Source organism: Gorilla gorilla, chromosome 14, assembly GCF_029281585.2.
Source record: "Gorilla gorilla gorilla isolate KB3781 chromosome 14, NHGRI_mGorGor1-v2.1_pri, whole genome shotgun sequence".
Lineage (NCBI taxonomy): Eukaryota > Metazoa > Chordata > Mammalia > Primates > Hominidae > Gorilla > Gorilla gorilla.
This window is the reverse complement of record NC_073238.2, coordinates 122,995,953-123,017,761: the sequence shown is the minus strand read 5'-3', so window position 1 is coordinate 123,017,761 and position 21,809 is coordinate 122,995,953. Positions and strand designations below refer to the sequence as shown.

Here is a 21,809-nt window from a genome sequence, read left to right as displayed (position 1 = left end):
GATAAACCCCTCTTGTCTTTTTCTCTTTTGTGAAGTTTACCTCTGCCCTCACTGTCTGGACAAAAGTATGGGGCAGAGCAAGCATAGGAACTCAAAATATCAGATGGACGTAGCCCCGCTCCTTTGAATCTCCATGTCTCTGGAATACATAACATGATTTCATCTCAAGACCTGATGTTATGTATAATACAATAAGATAATATATACAATATGCTAATAATGTTATCATCATATGATATATATCATATCATATCGTATATGATACATATCATATCATATCATATCTGATACATATCATATCGTATATGATACATATATCATATATGATACATATCATATCGTATATGATATGTATCATATATACATAAAATATACATATCATTTATATATATAAAATATATATGATATATATCATATATGATATGTATATATATCATATAATATATATACTCTTTCCCCAGAAGATAATATATTATTATATATAATTATTATAATATATTATATATTATATAATATATAATTACATATAATATGCTAATAATATTAATATTATTATCTTTTCCCAGAAGTCTTCTTATGGACCTATGCAAGTAAAATGCTTTACTGAGTACAACCTTTTTTTAACAAAATGCAACCTACCTCTATCTGCCTGCTAAATGCCCATGCACACTCACATTTATATACTGGTCAAGGGTTTGCTGACATCACAAGGGCAACCTGTTCATCCTAAAGGTTGGAGCACTGCAAGCAAGCATCCCAGGTAATCATCCCAGTTCAGCACGCCTGGATCTGTGGCAAGCAATCACCACTCCAGGAAGATCACAGCATACTCTCCGGTTCACACGCACATTGGAGTATAGCAGCTGCATAATTTGGTGCAATTTATAGCATTTTGGGGGGTGGGGGAGAGATGTGTAAAGTAAACCTTTTCAAAGGAATTTTTAAAAACTGTAACTTTGGCCCTTAAGATCTTCTTCTGGCTTTCTTTTACTTCTTAGGAAACAGTGTGCTGCTTATTAAAAGTTGCAAACATGATTTAGGAAAATGTTGAGCAATAAATAATAGATTTACAAGTAGTTTAGTACTTGTGTTGCATTTAGGACAATTAAAGTCACACAGAAAAAAAACACAGATGAAAAGAGCATGCCAGGGAATCATTACCAGTGCCAACTCACATTCATCATCTGTGCTAGTGTTGTTTTGCCCATTCCTCATCGCCTAGCGTAACCTCCAGATACTCCTGAACTCGTAGTTCATTCACAACACAAAACTTCCTCCTGCCCCCGCCTGCTTTGCTGCCCTCCACAGCATTTCGTCTCATCTACATTTTACTTGTTCATTTGTGGGTTGTTGGGTCTTTCGTTTGTTTTCTCCTCATCAAGAGGTAAGCTCTTTCAAAGTAGAAAACCATGCATATGGACTTGCGATGGTTTGGCTTAGACTCTTCAACTTTACAAAGGTGTGAAAGCCACCTACATTCAGGAGAACTCATACTTCATTCCAGTATTCAAAACACAACATGAGCTACTCAATACTTTACTATAAAATGGGCTTCATGTTAGATGATTTTGCCCAATTGTAGACTAATGTAAGTGTTCTGAGCACATTTATGGTAGGCTAGACTAAGCTATGATATTTGGTAAGTTAGATGTCCTAACTGCTTTTTTCAATGTACGGTATTTTCAGCTTAGGATGGGTTTATCAGGACATAACTCCATTGTAAGCCAAGGAGCATTTGTGCATATTTTCGTCACTGATACACCCAGTAAACATACAGTAATTAAAATATTGTATATTCTTAATTAATAAATGTAAACTAAATGAATCAATGAATGTGTGAGTGAACGAATGGTTCTTTTTTAGTACATTTTTCTTCACTAGTTATCTTATATAAACAAATGCTATTATAGAGCAGCAATTCCCATTTGCTTTGAGAGAGAGGTCGATACATGATAAAGCAGCATAGTCACAAAAATTTGTGAAAAACTGGATGAAACAAAGTTAAACAAATATTTTTTAAAGTAGGACTACTTAGATTCAATAACTTGCTAATGTGCCTTGTGACTCAAAGAAAAATATGTAAGATGCTGTGTTTCCAAACTTATACAAAACTGAAACTCTTATTTCAAGGACCATTTCTCTGGATTAATATTCTAGGTGACACATATTGGGAAATGACATTAAAAGTTGTTTCTTTGTAAACCTGGTTTCAGGCCATTATTATGGAAAACACTTACTTGTCTAAAATTAAAACTAAAAAAACTTCAAATAACTGAAAAATGTAAAACATTCTACATCTGTGAGAAAATGGTAAATTATCAAGCAATAATTTGACGTTGGAAATTTATTTTAAAAATACAGTTTTTAAATAATCTGTTCAGTTTTATTTTCCTCTTTCTATGATTTTTACAATTGAATATAACAGGAGAATTCATATTTGTGAAGATGGTCTTGAGTCATTCTTAAAAATAAAATGCTGTCTAAATATTCAAAATGAAACTTGATTTATTATTGGTTTTTATTTTATTGCAGTTTAATTATTTAACATTTCTAAGTATTAGTACCTCTAAGGTCATTCTCCTTATTAGATTATTACTTTGGCCTTAATTATTATTTATTCCCAAGTCATTTTGAATAAATGTAGGTTTATTATTTTTTACCTGATTATAAGAAGTTTGGAGATGGCTGATTGATTTTAGATGCAATTCAAATACAGTCTTTAGACTTGAAACTTACAAATATTTGGAGTGGACTGAATTCTAAGTGGAAAAAGTACTGGGGATATTTTATTTGTTTTTATTATACTTTAAGTTTTAGGGTACATGTGCACAACGTGCAGGTTAGTTACATATGTATACATGTACATGTTGGTGTGCTGCACCCATTAACTCGTCATTTAACAGTAGGTATATCTCCTGATGCTATCCCTCCCCCCTCCCCCCACCCCACAACAGGCCCCGGTGTGTGATGTTCCCCTTCCTGTATCCATGTGTTCTCATGGTTCAGTTCCCACCTATGAGTGAGAACATGCGACAGTTTGCTGAGAATGATGGTTTCCAGCTTCATCCATGTCCCTACAAAGGACATGAACTCATCATTTTTTATGGCTGCATAGTATTCCATAGTGCATATGTGCCACATTTTCTTAATCCAGTCTATCATTGATGGACATTTGGCTTGGTTCCAAGTCTTTGCTATATTTTATTACCTTTTTGTATAGTTGGTGTTTCACTGTCTGCAATCAGTTGCAAGCAGTCTTGAGTGACTAAAAAGCAAAAATTTATCATTTTAGTTACTTGAGTAGAAATAATAAAGAAACTGAGAACACAAAGCTAGAAACCCACACTTCCAGAAACACTAAATCAATTATACTTTTTACATTGATTGCATGATATTATTCTTAAAGTTACTTTATATTTGCCCATTGATTTATGTATATGATATATATATGAAATTCATGACATTTCAGAAAAGCTCTATGTGCTGTTAAAATATAATATCACCTGTACAGTTTAACCTAATTTGCTCTGAGAAATGGCTGAAGAGAAAGCAAGTTTAATCATTTGTTTTGCAAGTCTACCAAATACATGAAACAGTTAACCTTATAAGATCATCCTAAACAATCTTTGGTTTTAAAAAATCTAACATTAAATAATGACTTACTACTACAGAAAATACTATTTCTGACACTTCTGAAAGTAAAAAAAAAATGCTAATACGTATTGAACAGATTTAAGTGCAGACAGTGTACCAAGACAGTATATATCACTTCCTTTTACCCTCACAAGAATCCTAAAAATTAGATATTGGAAACTAAGGCTTGGAAAGTGCAAACAGCTTGTTCAGGAATCAGAGACAGAAAGTGATGGGACCAGAATTTCAACCCCACCTGTTTCACTCTGGATCCAAAGTCAAGCTTTTGGTAAAATATATTGGACCAAAGAGAGAAAGAGAGATAGAACATCTTTTACAAATAAAATGGAAGACTTCCATGCGAGTGCATATAGTCAGTAAAGCTTCTTGAAAACATCAATTCACATCACATATTACATGTAGAATATTCCAGTCAATATTTAAGAAACTAAATAACATTGTGTTAAATAAGGAGAAATGCCTTTAGGCAAAAGCAAATTAAGTACACCTGCTGGATCTGTAGGGAAGATACAATAAAGCAGTAAATGTCTGTGAAAAATATGAAACATAAATCTAAGCTTGCATGTTTTAGATTAAGAAAATATTAGTGTAGTTTTTTATCTACCAAATATTTTACTCAGAGTTAAAGTAATACTTTATAAAGATGCTTCTCAATGTATACATTTTATGAACTCGACACAGTAGGGAACTTCTACTGTGATTAGCTGGTGATTGTATGGAGATTAGCTGAAAAATTTCCAATACAGTCATGCACTGCATAATATTTAGGTCAATGAGAAACTGCATATCTGATGGTGGTTACATAGGATTATTTATAATACCAAGTTTTTACTGTACCTTTTCTATGTTTAGATACACAAATACTTACCATTGCATTATTATACAATTGCCTACAGTATTCAATACAGTAACATGCTGTACAAGTTGGTAGCCTAGGAGCAATGGTCTGTACTGCAGAGCCTAGTTGTGTAGAAGGCTACACCACCTAGGTTTGTGTAAGTATGCTCTGATGCTTGCACAATGATGAAATTGCCCAGGGATGCAGAATGTATCCCTGAGACTGTATCCCTGTTATTAAGCAACACATGAATGCATTTAAAACTTGAAATAACATAGCAGTAGCTAAATAAGTTTGAGTTTGTATAAATACATACTATTAAAGGGTGTGGTCACATAAGAAAATCTGTTAAGAAATTCCCCTTGGTATTTAAAGATGAAAATATATTGTTAAAAACTATACTTCCTTTATAACAATAAAGCTTTTCTAACACATTTTTATGTCAATTTTCAGATATTTTGATAGGAGCAGAGCATTTTGGTCCACTCTGAGGATTCTTTTATTGATCTTATACAAGAAAGGTAGCCATGCCTGCGCCCCAGGAAAAACATGATTCGTTAGTCACTATGGCAGACTCTGTTCTGCTGGAAGTATGGAAAAGCATCCTAACAGGAAGAATGGTAGTGAATGAGGACAGCATGGAAGAAAGGAATAACAAAGCCTCCGGGGCAGCTAAAGCCCCAAGCGTACAGTCTCTATAGTAGTACGGTAGTAGCCACATTCAACCTATTTTAAAAGAGTTTTTATTTTTCCAACAAATCCTTCTTAAGTAATTATTATTCACAAGGCACCCTGATAGGTTTCTGAGTGGCACTAGGGTCAATCAGAGCATACAAAGCTCTCATCTTTCCTCCACATCAAAAACAAGGGAGGATGTTGATGAAAGTCAAAGTCAGATTTTTAAACTTTGCATCTTTCCTTTGTTATACGTATATTGTAAAGAGTAAATGACACAATGCATGGGAAGCACTTTACGCTATACTCAGTGCATAACACCTGCAAAATAAATAAATCTTGACTATTTGTATCAGTAGTGGTGTTAGCATTATTGTTCTTAATAATATCAAGGCAAATAACTTAGAAAACATCATGGAAGGACACCGTGGAAACATGCCGCCCAACTGCAGCTGATAAAGGCTAAAGAAATACAGAATGTATGACTTCCTATTTCTTTTGTCTTTTTTAATTAATTAATTAATTAATTAATTAATTATTTGAGGCGGAGTCTCGCTCTGTTGCCCAGGCTGGAGTGCAGTGGCCCGATCTCTGCTCACTGCAAGCTCCGCCTCCCCCGTTCACGCCATTCTCCCGCCTCAGCCTCCCGAGTAGCTGGGACTACAGGTGCCCGCCACCATGCCTGGCTAATTCTCTGTATTTTTAGTAGAGACGGGCTTTCATCGTGTTAGCCAGGATGGTCTCAATCTCCTGACCTCGGGATCCACCCGCCTCGCCTCCCAAAGTGCTGGGATTACAGACATGAGCCACCGCGCCCGGCCATGACTTCCTATTTCAAGTCACCCTTTCTCTGTTTCCCAAAAACTTCAGTAGGAGACGGCTATGGTCTGAATGTCTGTGTTGCCCCCAGATTCCTATGTTGAAACCTAACTGCTGAGGTGATGCTATTAGGAAGGCTTTGGGGAGGTGATTATGCCATGAGGGCAGAGAACTCATGAATGGAATTAGTATCCTTATAAAAGAGATCCCAGAGGGCTAGCTTGCCCTATTTTCCCCACGTGAGAACCCAGTGAGGAGGCATCATCTACAAGCCAGGAAGCAAGTCCTCATCAGATACCGAAATCTTTAGGCATCTTGGTCTTGGACTTCCGGCCCCCTGAACTGGGAGAAATAAGTCTCTGTTGTTTACAAGCCACTCAGTCTATGGTATTTTGTTATAACAGCCTTGAATGAACTAAGGCAGATTTAGATGTTCTATGTAGTCAGAGAGAAGTTTACCTAACAAGTAATGACTTGACACTATGAATATGTCTCCATTTTAGTTTCCACAGCCCAATTAAAACTTAATCACAACCTACACATTGAAAAACAGTGGTCTATTCTCTCATGTAGTAGCAGAAATCTAACATTTAGCAGAAAATGTGCTTTAAAGAGAAAAGTTTCTTTCAAGAACTGTTCTTCAGAAGAGAAAATAAGATATAAAATTGACGTTTCAATAATGAGGCTTAAATTACAGCCACTGAAGTCGTGTAAGTATGCTCTGATGTTTGCACAATGGTGAAATTGCCTAGGGAGGCAGAATGTATGCAGAATGAACAATTGTCCTTGTTTCAGACAAAGTTACTCGGCTTTTCCAAGGCAATTCGCTTTAGGAAATTTGATAGCTATTATCGAATTTCAACTATTTCAGCTATTTCAACTTATCTCCTATTCAGCCTTTTAAGACTTTCTTTCTCATTCAACATAGATCTGGTCTTAGGCTGGAGATTAGTGCTCAGCTAAAGATTTGCCTCACAAAGAGAGGAGCAAAAATGGCAATATTATTTTTAATATCTTCCAGTAACACAGATATCTAACCACAAGAGTTTTGAAAATGCGTAGTTTAATATAAGAAACACAATTTGATAGTAATTATCATATTAATTGATTATTGTTTGGTTCTCAAATGCCTTTCACACATCTTTCCCTCTACTACAACTGAAAGGAATTACACAAGAGGTAAAGAATAGTTTTTTTTTTATGTTTGTTATTGTTTTTTCTTTTAACTAAGCAAGGCAATAATATACATTAAAACCTTTCTGAGCCTATGGAGACACATTTCTGAATATACATTTCTGGGGATTATGATGTAATAATGTGTAAAATACATAATCTTATAAAATGCCGTTTTACAGCATAAGAGAATTTACTCATCATAATAAACTTCACATAAAACATTTCTAAAAACAAAATATTATAATGATCACAAAATGTTTACAAAATAAAATTACCAAAATAAGAACTTTAAGGACAAAAGTAATTTGCTATTGATCAATATTTAACACAATAAAATTCAATACTTCACAATTAGAGTGTAATTTAAATACTAACCATATGGGAAACATTTTTACAGTTTGAAAGGCCACCTTTTGAAGTATAATGTCTAAATACCATTTAATCAGAAAAAGTGATTTGAAAGTTTAGAGAATTGGTAATATCTGTTATACTATTTTCTGTACTGGAACTGAATCCATTAAAACTTGAAACTGGTTTATTATTCATTATTTCAACAAAGCTAAATCTAATATGAACTACCATAAATAATGCAATTATTGCAGATTATATGTGTCTCCCATGAAAAACATTACACACAGAGCATTCCCATTACGTTTATCCCATCCATATCACCTGCACCGACAGATTCTTCATAGTGCTTCTCACTCATCTCATTCAAGAAGCCTCCTCCAGATGAGATGTACGTCCTGCATCTTCCCTTATCTCTTTGTGCGTGTTTTTTTCTGTCATCTTATTTATTGCACCATATGTTTTTAAAGAAGGAGGATCTTGGACGGCAATGCCTCACTTTCATTTCTGCAAAACTTATCATTTGGTAAACGTAAGTTATGACAAATGTAGCTGTTTAATTTTTCTTGAACTAGCTTTGAATAAATAATCAGTGGCAGAAAAATGTTAACTAGAAAAAAAAACACTTAAAGATCTCAATATTGACCTAATATTTGACAAAGACTTATGAAGAAAATGGGGAAAGCATGGTATTGAATTAACATTTTCACTGAAATTAAAACAAGTGAATTTAGAGGAGGGAAGCTAGTTTATAAGGTGTTATTTGACCAACGATAAGCAGTTTGCTTTGGTTGCTTACTTAAAAAAGTAATAAAAGTCGAGAACTTCGAATTTTGAGAAAACTAGATTGAGAAGTACATATTGGCCTACTAGAAATTCTTATAAGTAGAGTTCTCAATCTTGGGAGGGGTCTGCCTGACAGACCTTGTACTTGAGGAAAATCATGTTCCTGTCTGTGTGTGAAGCGAGCTCCTGTAAAGGGAGGGTGGCAGCAAAGGTCTCAGTGATCTACTGGGAAAAGACAGAGGGTGAGGATGGTTTGGTCTCAAATGCAGTTATGTAAATGCAGCATCTAAGACACACTGTGAAGAAAAATTGAAGTCCTGACCAATAGTTTTTAATTTTGGAGAATTCAGAAAGATGATAGCACTATAGTGTTCCTGAGAAAGTAAGAAAGGGGTGCTGGGTATTTTTTGGAAGCGGGTGTTGGAAAGGAGTTGATAGAATAGAAAAAACCACAGCTGATGGAATGATGACAAATACTTCAAATGATAATTTTCTTTTCTTTCTTTTTCTTTTTTTTTTTTTTTTTGAGACAGAGTTCCACTCTTGTTGCCCAGGCTGGAGTGCAATGGCACAATCTTGGCTCATTGCAAACTCCGCCTCCCAGGTTCACATGATTCTCCCAGCCTTCTGAGTAGCTGGGATTACAGGCATGCGCCACCACACCTGGCTAATTTTGTATTTTTAGTAGAGACAGGGTTTCTCTGTGTTGGTCAGGCTGGTCTCGAACTCCTGACCTCAGGTGATCCACCTACCTCAGCCTCCTGAAGTGCTGGCATTAGAGGTGTGAGCTACCTCTAATTACCTCTAATACCTCTAAATACCTCTAAATACCTCGGCATTAGAGGCTGAGGTACCACGCCCGGCCTCAAATGATAATTTTCTGTAACTTGCGTGTGTGTGTGTTTGTATAGACAGAATCTTAAGCACTAATTGATCATTGTCACATATCCACTCATATTTTAACTATGTTTTGTGCTTAAAGCAATATAGGAGATGTAAAATTGCAAGCCTTTTGTATTGCCTCATAGGCACTAAGAGTAAAAAAAAAAAAAGCATTATCATCACTTAATGTTGCTTCAGTTTACTATTCATCTAATATTTTAATTTTAAATTGATAATTTTATACTTGAATCATCATCTGTGTTTCTCCATGACCTCACTGAATTATGTTAGAATATTTCAATTTATTAATAATATATTCTCGGAACGCACTGAATATCAGGAGCTTGCCAGTGAAGAACAGTAGCTTCACGATATCATGTATAAACCAACCTGATGTCAAGGAAGATAAAGCCAAAAATAGAAAAACAGTTGAATGTATGAAGTTACTAATGAATTCCCCAATCAGCAATTAAATCTTCACCTTCCCCTTGGACCTTTCCATTTGGATGCCTTAGTGATACTCCAAATTCAACATGTCTCAAATATAATGCTTTATCTTTCTCATGCATACTTATTTTCTCTCTGGGTGGATATATAATTATCCTCTGAGTTGCCCAAGCTACAAACTTTATAAACATTCCTGATTTCTGCCTTCTCAATCTTGGAGTTCAACTAATAATCAAGTTCGAATGGTTTAAATTTTTAACTTTTTTTCAATTTAGATCCCATCTCTCATCCATTTCATTTTAACAAATTTACTAAGGACTTAATCTATGTCAGGTGTTGTGCTAAGAACAGCAAAAAAAAAAAAAAAAAAAAAAAAAAAAAAAAAAAAAAGCAGACGCCATCCCTGCCCCCAGGGAGTTTACAATCCAGTGGAAGAAATGGGTATTACTCAACATCACACGGACAGAATTAAAGTTTCAACTTTAATTCTTGGTGCCCGGGCCGGGCATTTGATCCAATCAGGAAGGCTTCTCCGGGAGGTGACACTTCAACTAAAATCAGAAAAAAAGAGGAGCAATAGGAACATCACGAACAAAATTAACAGCTCATGAATCTATGCAGAGGGTGATGTTGGGAGGGACACAGAGAGAGAGGAAGGAAGATGAGGAGCATAGCAGCCTAAATTCAGATCCCTACCTCACCATTCTTGACAATTCCATTAGCCTACCAAGTTGTGTCTCTTTTTCACAATTGCTAGTCCATCATTTGCATTTCCTCCTGAATTATCTTTCTAAATGCAAATTTGTTCTTCTCATTCTAATGCTTACAATTCACTCACTGCATCTCCCCGGAATACAAAACAGTTTCTCCATGCCCCGGCCCAGCCAACATTCACAGTCTCATGCGTGTCACCCACCCAAACCCAGTTGTACTAAAACACACCTCAGAATGAGAGGTCATCTTCCATGCTTCCACGACTGTATGTCTGCTGTTCCCTCCTACTAAATATACTTTACCTTCTATCCAGTGGAACTCCATTCATCCTTCAGTACTGAAATCAAATACAAACTTTTTCTACAATCCTTCTAGCAAAATATTTGATCCCACTATACTTTGCGTATCATCTATTGAAATACATGTAACTATACACCCAATTGTTTCTGTAACTGTTTCTCTCCCTAGATTGTGAATCACTTGATATTAAGGACAACCATTCACAAATTTTCAGTGTCTGATTTACAGCAGACTTAAAAAAAGTCCGTGGAATAATATATGAAACAATCTACATAAAAAATAGCACTCAACTTTTCCAAACAATTCTTAAAAACCAGTCACTAAATCCAGCTTTATGAAATGTGTTAAATCAAGTCATTGCTTGAGGGAAAAGGGGTTCCATAAAACAAAACAATTTCCATGAATTGTGGACTCTCTCATAATAGGCTTTGAACCCTCAGTTATATAGGAAACATTTTCCTCAACAGAAAACCTTAATAATACATTTTTGAATCTCTATCCACAGAAGTGTAGCACTCTATAATATTTTTAAAGCAAGTAGTTGTGCACCATTTTCCTAAAATGTCTTATTTTGTAATTTCCAGAGGCTCCAGTGGGGCAGATAGAAGAGAAAAAGGCCTGAAAGTGAGACTTCATAGCTGCTGTCAGGACCTGTCACAGCGCAGTTATTCCCTTTTCTCTTACCCTTCCCTGTCTCAAATAACCTGATCAGGAGGAGGAGGAGGAGGAGGAGAAGGGGAGGAGGAGGAAGAGGAGGAGGAGAGGAGGAGGGGAGGAGGAGAAAGAGAAGTGGAGGAGGAGGAAAGGGAGGAGGAGAGGAGGGGAGGAGGAGGAGAAAGAAGTGGAGGAGGAGGAAGGGGAGGAGGAGGAGGAAGAGAAGGGGAGGAGGAGGAGGAAGAGAAGGGGAGGAGGAGGAGGAAGGGGAGGAGGAGAGGAGGGGAGGAGGAGGAGGAAGAAGCGGAGGAGGAGGAAGGGGAGGAGGAGGAGGAAGAGAAGGGGAGGAGGAGGAAGAGAAGGGGAGGAGGAGGAAGGGGAGGAGGAGAGGAGGGGAGAGGAGGAAGAGGAGGAGGAGAAGGAAGAGGAGGAGGAGGCAGATAAGGGGAGGAGGAGGAAGAGGAGGAGGAGAAGGAAGGGGAGGAGGAGGAAGAGAAGGGGAGGAGGGAGAGGAGGGGAGCAGGAGGGAGAGGAGAAGGAGGAGGGAGAGAAGTGGAGGAGGAGGAAGAAGAGAAGGGGAGGAGGAGGAAGAGGAGGAGGGGAGGAGGAGGAGGAAAGGAGGGGAGAGGAGGAAGAGGAGGAGGAAGAGGAGGAGCAGAGCAGAGGAGGAGGAGAGGAGGAGGAAGAGGAGGAAGAGGAAAAGGGGAGGAGGAGGAAGAAGAGGAGGACAGCAGCAGAGGAGGAGGAAGAGGAGGAGGAGAGGAGGGGGTAGGAAGAAAGCTTGCATTTGCAAAAACACTTCAACAGATCAGCACTTGCAAAAATTTACAAATTTAGAAGAGGAAAGGGATAATATAAAGATGTTTGTATGGGATAAACCTCTATGCCTACTACAACAAGGCCTTTTCTTGAATTATTTCTGTTTCCTATTTCTACCTTGTCCTCATAACCTCAGTTATTCTGTCCTCTTACCCAAGGCTGCTGCATCTTCAAACCCACTTCAGCTCTCTTGACCGCTGTCTAGATAATCTCGCAGTCTGTGATCTCTAACACTAACAACATTCTCTGATTCCTTAACTTGATGTCTCTCTCACTGGCAATAATCGTAATACCCTGGGCCTTGTCAGACCCAATATTTTTTCTCAAATCTGGTGGCACACTTGAAAATTAAGCATGTACAGCTATTATCATTGAAAAAAATCAGAATTTATAATCAATAGATAATGAATTCAAACCTTACCTCTCCTATCAATTAGTTGTCAAACCATGAGTTTGACACTTAATTTTGAAGCATTTTAAATCTGTATAATGATGTCAGAGGCAGGTGAACCAGAGAAACTCCATCTTGGATAGGAGCTGGGTTAAATAACTGAGACCTACTGGGCTGTATTCCCAGATGGTTAAGGCATTCTAAGTCACGGGATGGGATAGGAGATCAGCACAAAATACAGGTCACAAAGGCGTTGCTGACAAAACAGACTGCAGTAAAGAAGCCAGCCAAAACCCACCAAAACCAAGATGGCGAGGAGTGACCTCTGGTGGTTCTCACTGCTACACTCCCGCCAGCGTCACGATGCCATGGCAATGTCAGGAAGTTACACTATATGGTCTAAAAAGGAGAGGCATGAATAATCCACCCCTTGTTTAGCATATCATCAAGAAATAGCCATAAAAATGGGCAACTAGCAGCCCTGAGGGCTGCTCCGTCTATGGTTTCGGCATTCTTTTACTCCTTTACTTTCCTAATAAACTTGCTTTCACTTTACCCTGTGGATTCGCCCCGAATTTTTTCTGGCGTCAGATCCAAGAACCCTCTCCGGGGGTCTGGATCGGGACTCCTTTCCTGTAACATTTCTCTGGCGACCACAGAAGGGAATATAGTACAGAAACCCCCGACCCAAAGGTTAACTTTGGGTAAGAGTTGGGTCCCGTAACAATGGGAATAGCAATATCCATTTCATACTGCTGCGAAAATAGATTGAAGTCATCATTTAGATGTGTTTTATGAATTGTAAATAACTTATCTATTTTATTGTTCTTTTAAATTTTGCATCAATTTGGCTTAACTTCTCCAACTATTAAATAATTAGCTTGCTGAGAGAGGCAATTGATTCTCTGGGTTGCAGCTTTCTCATCTAAAATGAAAACAATAATGCCCAACTAACAGAGTTGCTGAGAAAGTAAATGATATACATTCCCAGAGCCCAACACAGTGTTTGCACATGAAACACACCTAATAATTGTTAGCTTCGCTCTCCTCTTCTCTGTGTATTATGGAGTGCCTACCTCAGATATTTGCAGAAACAGTGGGTGATAAATCTATTTGAAGAGAAACCTTCTGTTTCTCTAACTCTTCAGAAATGGGAATGTCCTTTAAAAAAAATATCACCACAACAAAAATGCAGCTGCTCAATGCGGTTCTTTTAAATAGGAGTTGATCTATAAAAAGAATAAGCATTAAAACTAACATTTTCCATTCATATGGAATTACTAATAAAAACAACACAGGTATAAACATTTTGAATTTATTTTAAAAATCACCTACCCATGTCTGCAATGTTAAAAAAAATAGTCAAAAGTATAAAGAATTATTGAGCTTTCAAGAAAAGATAAAAAGGCTTAATGAACCTGGCCTCTCCATTCAAAATGAAAACGCATTTCTTTCCCTTCCTCACCCTTCACATTCCTGATACTCATTCGCCTGCCCTAACCTTTTCACTTTTTCAACATATTTACCATTTTTTTGTATTTTAATTTGCTAATTAACTATATGTACTACCATTTTTCTGTTTCTCTTCAACTCACGATAATGTAAGATTGTGTAAAAGAGACACAATATCACATTTGGCTGTGTTGACTGATTTGTTTCCTAGCTCTTCCGTTTCCCAAAATCTCAAGCTTAACAAGAACAGGTCAAAGATTTGGTTGGAAGGTCAACGTTTTCAATTTTAAGTGCTTTTCCAGAAGTTGAACAGAAGCCAGTTCTTGCAACACTGAAGAAAAGTCTCACTATTGAAGCAGGGGGAAAGAAAAAATAACTCTCAGGGAAAGCTCTGGTCAAAGATCTCCTAAGCAGCAGCCAGCTGGTTCTGTTCCACGAAGGAACACACCCTTGCTGGGTAAGAGGCTCAAGTCAGCCTAATTTTGATAAGGGCTGGATGGTCAAGTTCTACATTGCACGCTTCCAACACTCATGTTACAGCCTGGAACTCACAGCTAAGCCAGAAATGCCAACCAGGCAAAGACTGGACATTACAGACTTGTCAAACATCTCATCTTTCCTCGAAAAGGAGTTGGACTTTGGATTTCAAAAAAGACTCAAAAATAGTATTGATATCTTTACTTTTAGCAATTAGAAAGGTTTATCCGATAGAAAACTTAAGGTATAATATTTGGTGTTTATATATGCTACATTCAAAATTTTAATTTAAAAAATGTTAAATACAATGTGATATCCTGATGGATCCTAAAACATAAAATCATTAGTAGAAAAACTTGTGAAATTCAAATTAAGTCTAGAATTTAGCTAATAGTTAAGTCTTAAAGTTGGTTTCCTTTTTGTAATGAAATACCATGGTCATATAAGATGTTAGTATTAGGGAAGCTGGATAGGGGTACATGCCAACACACTGTATTCTTTGCAAGCTGTGTGTAATTCTTAAACAATCCCAAGCTCACTTAAAAATGAAGAAAAATATACTTAAAGTAGATTGACCAAAAATCTCATGATAATTATTTGGAAGGTGAAATACGGACAATTTTTTCTATTCTTGCTTTACATGACTTTGAATTGTCCATATTTTTACCATTATTTTATTATTATAATTGAGACAATTATAATAAACATTATCAATAAAAATAATTTTGTCTTTCTGTAACCTAAAACACATAAATTTCTAATAGTTATTAATTAACAGGAAAGAAAATACGACGGTTACCTAATTTTAACAATGAACCTTTTTAGGTCAGTGATAACCCATTTGAAAGAATTCACTTTCTTGATAGACTCTAAAGACATTTATCTTTAGGTTCTTAAAATTAATAAAATTATAGTTAAGTGATGTTCAAAATGTGGATCTTCATGATTCCATTTGTAAATAAATTTTATTATGTAATATTTTCAAAGCCATATTGTTTTAGTTAATTTTCAAATTGGGAATATCTCCAAACACAGTTACGGGCTTAAAAGTGAATTTTTGGCTAATATGAGCTATTTGGCAATTTTTTAATACTGGATTTCCCCACATTTCTGTTTATTATACTACAATCAAAAATGATATTATGAAATACATTAAGCTTAATGAGATTTTGGTTTGAAACACAAAGTAATTAAGAAAAACAAAACTAAAGCCAAAGTACTAAATTCTAAAATTAAAAAATTAAGTAAAACCACTGTTTACCCATGGGATGCCTGGAAGATAGTATCATTGGGACATGTTGGCTGATGGTAATTCCCCTCCCTTCTTCTAGTTTGTGTGAAGTTCCAATAAAAATACTTGGTTCTAAAACATGTAGACAATTAATAAATATGAACATAAATAAACACTTTAAAAGTAAAAAGGACAACTTAAGGTTTTGAGTCCTACTGAAAATCAATCAGAACTTGAATGAAAACAAAAATCAAAGAAAGCTGCATAGAATTTTCTCAATGCCAAAAAATTCCTACTAAAAAACGTCCTTGTGTTACAGACAACTTTTTTGGGAATATAAACATTAATTTTGGAGTATGCTAAATAAGATAAACTTTCCCTCCACCAAAGAATAGTATCTAGAACAACATTCAAATGAATTTCCTAATTTTATTAACAAGGAATAGTAGACATGATGTCATTAAGATTCTTATCTTCAAATCTTCCACCTTGGATTTATGAATGTTATGAGTGTGTATACTATGTCCTATTTGAATATATACATATAACACATATGCACACTATATATGTATGTATATATTTATATGTGTATATATTTGTACATATATTTGTATAAATGTATGTATTTGTTCATATATGTATATGAACAAATACAGTTGATCCTTGAACAACACAGGAATTAGGGTCACTGATCCCATGCAGTCAAAAATTTGTGCTTAACCTTTGACTCCCAAATCTTAATTACTAACAGCCCACTGTTGACCAGAAGCCTTTCTGATAACAAAAACTCAATCAATACGCATTTCATAAATTATATGTACTATGTAGTGTATTCTTACAATAAAGTAAGCTAGAGAAAAGAAAATAGTATTAAAAAAATCATAAGGAAGAGAAAATGCATTTACTATTCATTAAGTGGAAGTGGATCCTTATAGAGTTCTTCATTCTTCACATTGAGTAAGCTAAGGGGGAGGAGGGAAAGGAGGCATTGGTCTTGCTATCTCAAGGGTGGAAAGTGGAAGAAAATCCACATACAAGGGGACCCTCGCGGTTCAAACCTGTGTTGTTCAAGGGTCAACTATAATGTCATGACTCTTCTTTGCTTCCTGGGAGCATTTCCAGCATCACTATCGCATTTTCTATAGGTCTCATGGTGTTATTCAAGGTTTATGATATTGCATTACACAAGAAGAAAAATACGCACAAATCATGAGAAATCATTTTTAGTGCAATATCCAACTGATTGGAGATACAACTGGCTCATGCAGAGATGATTAGCATCACATGGTGTTTTAAGCAGATACTCACAGCACTTGAGCTCACTGCAGTAGCAACAGGAGGTGGCTATGAAATTATTACAGTAGTACAGTATGTACCACGGTTAATTTTATGCAGTGATGACTTAATACTGCATGTTTATGTTTGTTTCCATTTCTCTAGACTACAAAGGGTGCTATGTACAGTCTGTTTGTATGCATATGTTTCGAGAATTTTTAACTTTTGTGTATATTTTATGATAGTAATAAGAAAATAGACCAGTATCTACATATATTTTGTACATTCATGACATGGCTAATTAATCTTAATATTTTCAACATTTCAAGGATACACAGTTCTTCCATGAGTTTTTTCAAATTATCACAAATCTACAGATAATTTTCCAATAGGTTTATTGAAAAAAAAATCCACCTGTAAGTGTATCCATGCTGTTAAAACTTGTGTTGTTCAAGGCTCAACTGTGTGCAATATATACCTATATGCACACTGTATTAAGGTTTATTAAAAAGTCTAGGGCAAACCATGAAATAATAATAGTAGCTACTTCTGGGCTGTGGAAATCTGGGCAAATTTTTTTTCACTTTGTTAGAATCTACAAATTGCAAATTATTTGGTGAAAGATTCTCATCAGTATACTATTCCTGGATGCCATTAAAACACAAATACATAAAAGTATTAATAGGAGAATTTTGGGAAAATGTGACCCGAGAAGTTATTTCTTTCCTACTCTATTATTCTTTTCTTCTTAAATCTGCTGAAATGAGTCTACATCTTTTTTTTAATTGTAAAGTTAAAGTTTATTTTTAAAACTAATATTTAGAAACAGGGGGATACTAGCAGTGAAGGTTAAGGAGATTGAAGGATCCTGACCCTACTAGTTATTGAAGCCTCTTATAATACAAATTACCTTAAAAATATTCTTTAAAGCATATAAATAGAATAATCAGTTAAAAAAAAGAGTCTCAAATAGATTCAACTCTTATGAGGAACTTAATAAAACACAGTAAGCTTTTCAACACCAAGGAGTTAAAAAGAACTATTTAATACATTTGGTTGAGATAGCAGTTAGAAAGGAAAAAAGAGAGAGGGGGAAGTTAAAGCCAATGTGAGATGATTCATCAAAATAAACAACAGAAGGACTAATGAGTTAAAACAAAACACTCACTATGAAAAAGTCAAAGTGGCAGGGAGTCAACTACTTAAGAAAACATGAACAAATGTATTTTTAGCTTTAATATTAGGGAAAATTTTTTAAAGATTATCACTTTACTATAGAGAAATGCAAAATGCTCAAGTAAAAAAAGAAGCAAAACTGTTAAAATATTTACCTCAAAATTTTGATCAATAATCAATATGTCTAATTAGGAAGAGCTTATCCAAAATTATAAAAACATGGGACAGACAAGTGGAGACAGTTATAAATAAAAATTAGCAAAAGATAAAATTATAAATAATCAAAATACGCAGAAAGTTTATTCATATTAGTAAACAAGCAACACATCAAAATAAATGTGAGATATTGTTTTACAACTACTAAACTAGTCAAAATACACTTTAAAAATAACATGCAAGCAAGAATGTGGAGAACCAGTACACCACATATTTGATTGCATGTATAACTCATTTTGAAAACAATATGGCAGTCAGAAGCAAGGGTGATGAAGATGTTTCTTCTCCCTAGCTCAGATATTCCACTATATGAATTTTATATTGCACATATAATTTCACAGAAATAAAAGAGTTCTGTGCAAAACTTTTGCATGTTGTGTTATAGCAAAGAGAATGGAAATAACCATTTAAAACAATTGTTAGATAAATTCATACAGATATATGAAAAATACTTAGAAATAGGAAAAATCCTTATTGTATAAGTCAAAACAAAAAATATGTCATAGTATATATTCCATATTATTTTCAATTATGTAGGAAATATAGACTATAAAATGCAGACGATAAAAATAATTGATGTGTTAAAATAATAAAAATGTGCATGTTTCCTAATTTAAAAATGTTTAAGCCCAGTTATTCCTGATAACTAGTATAAAGATACAATAATCAGATACCAAAAATTATGGTTTTATAAAATAAGAAACAATTTTTTATGAATAAAGCATATAGTCAAAAAATAAGTTTATAGTCAGGGTACCTCATGCGTGTGTGTGTGTGTGTGTGCGTGTGTGTGTGTGTGTGTATGTGTGTGATAGAAGGGTCCCTGGTCTATCTCTCACTACGTTTCTTATGCAATTCTCTTCAGAAGTGAAAATATACATAAATTATTGCATGTATTCTGTGGACTTCATAGAGTCACCGCGAAGGTTAAACGAAACAGTATGTTTGAAAACGCCTGTTCTGGTCTATAGCTGTACGATACGTTCCAGGTGCTCAAAAAATATTCTTTCAATATATTTAATAAAAGGACAATAATATTAAGAATTTGTTATATTATAACTTTAATAAATGTATACAAAGATTCTTTTTTTCACCTTCAAATTAAAGAACTAGAATCGATCATTTTGGTAGGCCCCACCAACTCTGTAAAGTTCCGTGGAATGAGCAGAACATGAAGAAAGTCAGAAATCAGTAAAGGACGATTATAAGAAGACGATAAATGCATGGATCTCCTGGAAAAGCATACCTTAAAGAAAAGCTTTAAAATCTCTGTGTGTGTGTGTGTGTGTTTGTGTGTAAAATAACCTTTTTAACAAATAAACAAAATTAAAGTACAACATACAGGGCCTTTCATTACAACCTTTACCTGGTTTCACAACACGAAATGCACATTCAGAAAATAGATGTCTTTAACTTTCTATGACCCAGGTAGTAAGCAAAGTCTAATTCTAATATGTAATGCTTTTTTTTTATTTTTCTGGAGTGATGAATAATGCTTCTCACATGGGAGGGCATTATCTGCCTGAGGAAACACATATGGCCCTTTTATCTCCTCTATGCTTAATGCACAGATAAATACTTTCACATGCACAGAGAAATGCTTCCAGTCACACGATCTGCTCATTGGAGGAAAAAGCACACCCATGCAGCCTGTTACATTTGCCAGCGCTGGGGCTTTGCTCTAAAGCAATGTCTGCTTTGGATGGCAAATTTCATAGTCTCTGTTTAATAGGTTCATAGAGGGGATACTCACCTCCAGCTCCCCCAGACTGGATGTTATTCTCTAATCCCTGACTCCTAAAAGTGTCCGTGCCCAAAACATACCTGTTTCTTCTGGACCCTGAACGGCACGCTTATTTCTGCTGCTCTGGCTGGAGTTGCCTTCTCCTGGAGCTGGTGGTTCAAAGATCTATGAACAGAAAAACTTCAAGTTATTAGAAAGACAGCTGAGGCGAGGGAGAGGCAGCAGTGTAGGCAGGATCTTGCCTGCGTCTTGCAGCTGCTGCAAACTCACTTTCAGTCCCGCGGTGACAGCTGGAGCTTCCTCCAGGCCGGCCTTGGGGGCTCCTGCTCCTGCTGGCAGCTTCTCCGCGTGGTGGCCCTGCAGCTCTGCCCGGAGGCTGGCCAGGTCCCCTTGCAGGGCGGCCACCTGGTAGAAAGACACCACCGTGAGGCAGCAAGACAGCAGTGCCAGCAGCAAGGTTGCAGCCAGCAGCTTTCCGTCTTTGGAGGATCGGACAGAGGGGCTTTCCTTCCGTGGGAGGATGGAAACACACTCCTTCAGTTTCATTTCTTCTCTTTTCTTAAGGCAAGAAGTAAGGCGTGACTGCTCCCTTTCTGTGGAGTCATCCATATCACTACTTGAACTTTGAAGGTTGGGGCCTTTAGAATAAGTGACAACAGGGAATGGATCATTTCCTGTTATCTGTGTTTGTTGATGTCCTGCGTGCACTACATGGCAGGGCTTGGCTCACCCCTCAGGAGAGTTATCCTGAATTTTCTTCTTTCTGCCTTTCTGCATCTCTACCCCTACTGTACAGTAGGTTTGCTGGCATTTACCCTCCGATTGGATTGCTCAATCTGTCTTCCTCATTTCACTTTCAGTTTTTGTAAGAATTTCAAAGTCTTCTCATAACACTCATGCTCAAGTAGATTTAAAACCCCTTAAATCTGCTGAGGAAACTTGGAGTTTGGATTGGCACATTCAAGGGAAAGCTTTTAAGATATGCTCAGGTCTGAGAAGCCCACCCTTAAGTGTAGCAAGGGAACTGTGTCTGCTTGGGGCCACATGGCTTCATAAAGAAGGGGGAAAAGCAGCTGAAAGTTCCTGCTGCTGTCATAAAAATAATTAATGTGAAGGTCAGATAAGCTAAGTGTTTTAGCGTTGAATTGTTCTTAGCTAGAGAGTGATTTATTAACAGTCTTCAATTATGAAATAAAATGGAGAATCCTTGAAGGAAGTGTGGAAGTAAGTCCACTGGGAATTATTCATATTATTATACTAATAATGTCATAAAAAGAATGAGAGTAAATGTTACAGATGTATTTAGGTTAGATATCTGAAGGATTCTCTAAATATAAGTGAATATATTTTTAAGGAAAACATGCATAAGCTTCTTCCTTCTGGGACTCATCACTGAAACTCAATCATGCATATGAACAGCCTGTCCCAAGGAGCCTGGTCTCAGCTTTTCTGCTCAGACTTCTGAAGCTTTAAGTCCCCGCTCAATATGATACTAGTTGAGGAGAATCAGCCTTGCCTCCAGCTCCAAATGCCTGACTGCTACCATTAACCACTCTCAAGTAGCTTGTCTACAACTCCCATGTTGACTGTGCCACAGCCTAACAGGTCAGTGTACAAGAGGTCCTTGATCACACAAGAGCCACCTTAGCTTTGGATTTTTCTGTTGTTGACTTGGTGGACCTGTGAGGACTGTTGCATTCATTCTAGTCCTGCCTTATCCTGATGGCTGGTTCCT

General features: G+C 36.2%; 1 protein-coding gene across 1 annotated transcript in view; it reads right to left on the bottom strand.

The window, feature by feature from the left end:
• TNFSF13B (TNF superfamily member 13b) overlaps window positions 1–20,917 on the bottom strand; it is a 39,561-nt gene extending 18,644 nt beyond the window's left edge. Inside the window, exons 1-3 of the mRNA XM_019039540.4 lie at window positions 20,345–20,917; window positions 20,155–20,239; window positions 3,209–3,265 (exon numbers count right to left, since the gene is read on the bottom strand). Coding sequence (XP_018895085.1) covers window positions 3,209–3,265; window positions 20,155–20,239; window positions 20,345–20,683 — 481 coding nt within the window. The 5' untranslated portion in view covers window positions 20,684–20,917. The remainder of the gene's footprint in view (window positions 1–3,208; window positions 3,266–20,154; window positions 20,240–20,344) is intronic.
• Between the last annotated feature and the right edge of the window lie 892 nt (window positions 20,918–21,809).